The sequence below is a fragment of the Triticum dicoccoides genome, chromosome 2A (assembly GCF_002162155.2).
Source record: "Triticum dicoccoides isolate Atlit2015 ecotype Zavitan chromosome 2A, WEW_v2.0, whole genome shotgun sequence".
In the NCBI taxonomy this organism is placed as follows: Eukaryota; Viridiplantae; Streptophyta; class Magnoliopsida; order Poales; family Poaceae; genus Triticum; species Triticum dicoccoides.
In genome coordinates this window covers 768,524,511-768,532,228 of record NC_041382.1, presented here as the reverse complement: position 1 = coordinate 768,532,228, position 7,718 = coordinate 768,524,511, and the positions used below count along the sequence as shown (strand labels likewise).

General features: G+C 40.0%; 1 protein-coding gene across 1 annotated transcript; it reads left to right on the top strand.

Moving 5' to 3' along the window:
• The first annotated feature begins 4,647 nt into the window (after window positions 1-4,647).
• On the top strand, window positions 4,648-6,235 carry LOC119357144 (probable indole-3-pyruvate monooxygenase YUCCA10). The gene is made up of 4 exons (XM_037624133.1): window positions 4,648-5,259; window positions 5,520-5,753; window positions 5,840-5,962; window positions 6,056-6,235. The coding sequence occupies exons 1-4, from the start codon at window positions 4,648-4,650 to the stop codon at window positions 6,233-6,235; spliced, it is 1,149 nt and encodes a 382-aa protein (XP_037480030.1).
• The last annotated feature ends 1,483 nt before the right edge of the window (window positions 6,236-7,718 follow it).

The window sequence follows — 7,718 nt, the reverse complement described above, 5'->3', positions numbered from 1 at the left end:
GAATATCGCTAATGACATCAAATCTGTGATGGACTCTATGTCAAGTTAAATCATCTTTTACATGTAGTTTACCATGGCAAGCATGCTAGAAGGTTGATTCTTCGAGAAATATATCCATTGTGTCACCTTTGTATCTAGCTTTTAGACAAGTAAATTTATGTTTATTTTAAGGTTCATATGAGCCCCGGAGAGAGATGTACTATTATACTATAATCAAGGGCTATGTACTCTCATTACGCGGAGAGATTTCTAATTTTGGTTGAACCTACAACTGTGTATTATATTTTATTTACTTGAAATTATATGTGCAAAAGGCATGCGCTCAATACACTATTATCTATACCAAAATCTCTTGTGGCGTGTTTACCCCATCAGTATACAACTGTAGGATGTAGTAATCACATCAGCCTAAAATAAATGCATAGTTCATTACATCCATCGCCGGTACTGTAGTGCTATTCAGTCTTAGAATGGCACTAGTTATCATCCCATGCATCTGCATGGGGTAGCTGACGTACTATAAATCATTAAAAATATTTGTGAACAAATTTAGAAACTTAAAACTAAAACTTAGAACACCATATGACGGAAAACTACTATTTAGAACGTGTATTTGTGGTTACGTGATACACGTATCCTTAACTGTTGTGGACACAGTTTGTTGTGCCCGAAGCGCAGGGTTTGCAGTATGCAGTAAGTTTTCCATCGGCTGAGATCCAAGGTATCCATCCGCATAGTCTTGGATATAAATTGCTTATTACCTTGCGACCATGGTGCCAATACTCCGATTGTTATACGAAGCCTGATATGTACTACATGCACTATATATTTTCACTGGGTACATGAACACAATTTTTTAGTATAGTTACCACTGGAAGAGATCCATTTTTTAGTATTATTACTAATAGAAAGTTTTCACATATATAAGAGATTGACTGTTTGATATGACGCACAAACAAACAAACGACTAGAGGAACTACATGACAAACAATTAACTTTTGCAAGAAGAAATTCTATGTAATTTTGTTTTATCATGCATGCTTCAGAAGAGGTGTGACATGTCTTTTGGTTGCAGATTCATGTGATGACAACAGAATTTATTCAGTTGGGATGACACTTGCTCACCATCTTTCACTAAATCTAGTGAATAACCTCTTTGTGACGGCAGCGAATTTCATATTTGGAGACCTATGGAGGCATGGCATCACAAGGCCCAAAACCAAAAATGGATCACAACGACCCTCAAGTTAGAAACCTACCGATCCATAGTGATTGATGTTGGGACTGTTGGATTAATAAAAAAATCATCATCAAAGTATTTGGAATATTTGGAGGAATCTGCCTCATTACACATATTTTTATAGTTGAAAATAATAAGTAGAACTTTTCTCTCATAATGTCGGTTTGTTTTCTAGTTGGCACTTCTAGAGAGATCCTAGTCATCTACCTAGATATATAGATCTGACTCAAATGCGCAATTATATATTTCAAAAATAAGGCACTTACATGATGAAGAAGGCGGCTAGTTGCATATATACTGAATGTTCATTATATTTGAAGGCATAACAAGCAATCATTTGTTTTCTTTTTGGAGAAACACCAACATTGGATTTATAGAAGTGTCGATGGGATATATAGAACATCATTTGAATCAAGACAATAAGAAATCCTAAGTACCCTTTTTTACAATGTGAATTGACGGAATAAAGCATATATAGTGGATGAGCTTCTCCCAGTTTTGTCTATTGCTTTTATCAACTGATGACTCATTGGAATTTACTGACTTCCAAGACAAAATATACTCGCATGGCAAAGATTGCTAATGCCAAACTTGAATTAGCTAAAAGCAACTATAACCAGTAACTAAAATATGATATTAACACGCTCATGGATTGGTGGAGTGTACCTCTGTATTCTGATTTCCCTTTTTTCAAAATAGCACATTTAACGGATGCATTGTTCGAGCAATCTTCAAATCATTCAAAAAAATCTGAGGCATTGTTCGGCCAGCCTCCTGAGTATGACATGATGGGCCTGCCCCTTAAGCAAGGAGAAGAAGCAAGCAGGCCCAGCAATGACGAGCGAGGCCTCCACAAGTCCACAAGTCCAAAAAAACAAAACCCGCCAATCCGCCATCCTCCTTCCTCCTCTAGGGTTTTACTATGCAGCGCCGCGTCTCCCTCCCCACCTCCATCCCCCGCCGCCCCACCTCCTACCCGGCAGACCACCACCGAGGCCCGAGCCAGCGGCCATGACTGGCAAGAAGCACAAGTCCTCCAAGAAGCAGCCCAAGGGCAGCCGCCTGCCGCTCGGCGCCGACGCCGATGCGGTGGCCGACGCCGGGAAGCGTTGTCGCTCCGGTGCCGCCAAGCGCCACCAGGCCGAGGAGGAGGAGTTCGTGCCCTCCTCCATCAGCGCCAAGATCCTCCGCGAGGCCCTCAAGCAGCAGCAGGAGCAACAGGAGGAGATCCTCCACGTACTATTCAGTCTTCGAATGGCACAAATTCTCAACGTTTGAAACTACATGGGCTAGCTGACGTACTAATAAATCATTAAAATTATTTGTGAACTGATTTAGAAACTTAAATCTAAAAGTTGGAACACCATATGACGTAAAATTACTATTTAGAACGTGAATTTGTGGTTACGTAGAAGAGATGCATTTTTCAGTATTATTACTAATAGAAAGTATTTCACATATATAAGAGATGGACTGTTTCATATCACACACAAACGGCAACACAACTAGAGGAACTACATGACAAAAAATAACAATTGAAAGAAGAAATTCTATGAAATTTTGTTCTATCAGGCATGCTTCAAAAGAGGCGTGACATGTCTTTTGGTTGCAGATTCATGTGATGACAAGAGAATTAATTTAGTTGGGATGACACTTGCTCACTTTGTTTCACTAAATCTAGTGGGTGACCTATTTGTGATGGTAGCGAATGTCATATTTGGAGATCGATCGAGGTATATGGCGTCACAAGGCCCAAAACCAAAAATGGTCGAATGACCCTCAAGTTCGAAACCAACCGACCCACAACGATTGAGTTGGGACAGTTGGATTAATAAACCCTTCACCCATCAAACCCTTCCAGCTCCTTGCGGATGGACGGTGCTTGGACACATTTCAAAACCTGTACTCTAGTAGTCTGATTACCACTATACTTACATCTGGGTGCCGCTTATTTGCGTAGGACATGTTCGATCAATATTGTGACCACGCAAGGGATAACGGGTACTTGTTGTGGGAGGACGCGAAGAAGATGCGGATGATAGTGAGTGGGGAGTTCCACCAAGAAATGCGGGAGTATCTCCGCACGAATAAATGATCCAAGGGAAGTGACCATCTGGAAAGGAGAGAAGATGCTACTTGTCTGTACCACACGATCCTTCATGTGAGGAAGGCCTGAATATACGTACCCAGCAGACAAGTCTTTAGAAGATCCAACTGCATGAGTCAGAGTGGTAGTCTGGTAGATGTTGAAATCATTTGGACTCGACGGTCATAAATCGAATGTAATCATATGTTCGATAGGTTTAGTCTGCAGTTTGTGCCATGCTAAATGTAAGTCACAGAAGGTAGTGTATTATTCTGTTGGGCAAATCAAAATCCGATGAACTGTACGTGATCCACTTCTCCAGTTCAGTTTTGCATGGAAGTTGCGTACAATTGTGACTAATCTGTGTCAGTCAGTTTGGAACCACAGAAGTTTGCAAAACCGCATTGAGACAGGATTGACAATTTTGATTTTCAGTAAATTGGTTTATTATCCTTTTAACAAAATATATCCACACTCTGGTGTGTAGAGTTAAAAATACAATGAGCGTTCAATTTGATGTTCAGGCATAGGACAATATGCATGTACCAAAGTTAAAATATGGCCTCACATTAAACGAGTGTTCAGTATAGAAATGAATTTATATTAAAAAAATGGTTTCAAATATTTGAACTAAAGTTCCACTTCTTTTTGTTCACAACATCGAACGGCTCGTTGTGTTGACACCAAAGGTATGGCAATGGTCGTCAACTCAACCGGAGGCAAAACCAAAACTGACCGTCATACAACTGAACCGGATAAAAAACTAGCCGACAAAACCGGTTAACATGGTTGGTAACAAATCCTTCTCAGATGATTGTTTCCTTTTGTCATCCACATTATATTTGACTTTGCCTATAAATGTGTGTTTGGAAATCAGACTTATCCTTATAATATCCTATATCGTATACAAAGAGGAAGAAACACTTGAATATTATTAGAGTAGTAATTGTCATTGGTGACGATTCAAAAGGAAAGAAACATGAAGAATCTTTAATCTACACATGAAAAAGATGGTCGATAAGTTTCCAATACCAACAATCGATCAACGGTGTGTTTCCTACCTATTTTGTATCAGTACACGCCTTCACAACCAACAACGGCTCCATTTTTAGATGGAAATACTCCTACACACTAGGATTAGGCCTCAATAAATATTTACCTTTTTCATCCCTCAATCCATAAAACAGATTGGCCCATGAAGGATACCAGTATATATATGCCCCCATACACGAGCATGTCATCCAAAGTTCATCGAGCAAACACACAAACACTGGACTACCACCGAACTTATCCCACAACTTTGTCAAGTCTTCTCTTTGAAATGGAGGGTGTTACAGTGTTGATTGTTGGTGCTGGGCCAGCAGGCCTCGCAAGGGCAGCATGCCTTAGCCAATTCTCAATTCCTTATGCCATCGTCGAGCGCGAGAGCTGTAGCGTGTCACTCTGGCGCAACCGCGCGTATGATCGCCTCAAGCTGCATCTCGCAAAGGAGTTCTGTGAGTTGCCACACATGTCATACCCTGTAGATGCACCAACGTACATACCAAAAACCTTGTTTGTGAAGTACATGGATGACTATGTTGAGCGTTTCAACATTCAACCAAAGTATCTCACCAGCGTGGAGTCATCCACATATGACAATGATGAAAAATGTTGGTCCATTGTGGCAAAGGACATGTCAAAGTGCACCACAGTCAAGTTCACGGCGAAGTTTCTTGTTGTGGCAAGTGGTGAGAATAGTGCAGAGAATATTCCAATGTTCCCTGGACTGGAAAACTTTCCAGGTGATGTTATCCACTCCTCAAGCTACAAGTCAGGCAAGAGCTACTCTGGCAAGAATGTATTGGTCATTGGATCTGGCAACTCCGGGATGGAAATTGCTTATGACCTTGCGACCCATGGTGCCAACACATCGATTGTTATACGAAGCCCGGTACGTACATGCACTATATATTTTCATTGGATGCATGAACGCAAACTCTTAGTATAGTTATTAATAGAATAGATGCAATTTTTAGTGTTATTACTAATAGGAAGTATTTCACATAGAAAAAGAGATGGACTGTTTTATATCACACACAAACAACTGAAAGACTAGAGGAACCACATGACAAAAATTTATTTCTTGAAAGAAGAAACTCTATTTTTATAATGCATACTTCAAAAGAGGTGTGACATGTTTTGTGGTTGCAGATTCATGTAATGACAAAGGAATTAATTCGTTTGGGGATGACACTTGCTCACCGTCTTCCATTGAATCTAGTGGATAAACTCCTTGTGATGGCAGTGTATTCAATATTTGGAGACCTGTCACAGCATGGCATCACAAGGCCAAAAATGGGTCCAATGACCCTCAAATCAGAAACAGGACGATCTGCAGTAATTGATGTTGGGACTGTTGGATTGATCAAAAAAGGCATCATCAAAGTAAGTATATCCTTGACATGACATAAATTTATAACATATGTTGATTTGATATGCCAAGTTATCAATGTATTTTTTATCTCCTAAAGGTTCAAGGGAGCATTAGTAAGATCAAGGGCAACATAATTAAATTTCAATGCAGCAAAAGAATGTCATTTGATGCAATTGTGTTTGCAACTGGATACAAAAGCACGGCAAATATGTGGCTCAAGGTAATATAGCTTGTGTTTGAACATGTCTGGGTTTGTTTTCTTGGTGTAACCATTATTAAATCTGCTAACAGGGTCTATGTGTTTTTAATCCAGAATGGTGAGAGCATGTTAAATGGCAACGGACTGCCCATCCAAAAATATCTGAATCATTGGAAAGGTGGAAATGGGCTTTACTATGCTTGGTTGGCGAGGAGAGGATTAGCTGGTATTGCAACAGATGCCAAGAATATCGCTAATGACATCAAATCTATGATGGACTCTATGTCAAGTTAAATCATCTTTTACATGTAGTCTACCATGGCAAGCATGCTAGAAGGTTGATTCTTCGAGAAATATATCCATTGTGTCACCTTTGTATCTAGCTTTTAGACAAGTAAATTTATGTTTATTTTAAGGTTCATATGAGCCCCGGAGAGAGATGTACTATTATACTATAATCAAGGGCTATGTACTCTCATTACGCGGAGAGATTTCTAATTTTGGTTGAACCTACAACTATGTATTATATTTTATTTACTTGAAATTATATGTGCAAAAGGCATGCGCTCAATACACTATTATCTATACCAAAATCTCTTGTGGCGTGTTTACCCCATCAGTATACAACTGTAGGATGTAGTAATCACATCAGCCTAAAATAAATGCATAGTTCATTACATCCATCGCCGGTACTGTAGTGCTATTCAGTCTTAGAATGGCACTAGTTATCATCCCATGCATCTGCATGGGGTAGCTGACGTACTATAAATCATTAAAAATATTTGTGAACAAATTTAGAAACTTAAAACTAAAACTTAGAACACCATATGACGGAAAACTACTATTTAGAACGTGTATTTGTGGTTACGTGATACACGTATCCTTAACTGTTGTGGACACAGTTTGTTGTGCCCGAAGCGCAGGGTTTGCAGTATGCAGTAAGTTTTCCATCGGCTGAGATCCAAGGTATCCATCCGCATAGTCTTGGATATAAATTGCTTATTACCTTGCGACCATGGTGCCAATACTCCGATTGTTATACGAAGCCTGATATGTACTACATGCACTATATATTTTCACTGGGTACATGAACACAATTTTTTAGTATAGTTACCACTGGAAGAGATCCATTTTTTTAGTATTATTACTAATAGAAAGTTTTCACATATATAAGAGATGGACTGTTTGATATGACGCACAAACAAACAAACGACTAGAGGAACTACATGACAAACAATTAACTTTTGCAAGAAAAAATTCTATGAAATTTTGTTTTATCATGCATGCTTCAGAAGAGGTGTGACATGTCTTTTGGTTGCAGATTCATGTGATGACAACAGAATTTATTTAGTTGGATGACACTTGCTCACCATCTTTCACTAAATCTAGTGAATAACCTCTTTGTGACGGCAGCGAATTTCATATTTGGAGACCTATCGAGGCATGGCATCACAAGGCCCAAAACCAAAAATGGATCACAACGACCCTCAAGTTAGAAATCTACCGATCCATAGTGATTCGTGTTGGGACTGTTGGACTAGTAGAAAAAGGGCCTATTCTCCCGGTTGGTAAGGGCCTTTAGTCCCGGTTGGTGAACCGGGACTAAAGGGTCGGTACTTATGCCTCCCCCCTTTAGTCCCGGTTCAATCCAGAACCGGGACAGAAGGGCCTCCACGTGGCCTGTCCCCTGAGCCCAGGCAGGAGGGCCTTTGGTCCCGGTTGGTGGCACCAACCGGGACCAATAGGCATCCACGCGTCAGCGTTTATGTGGCTGTGG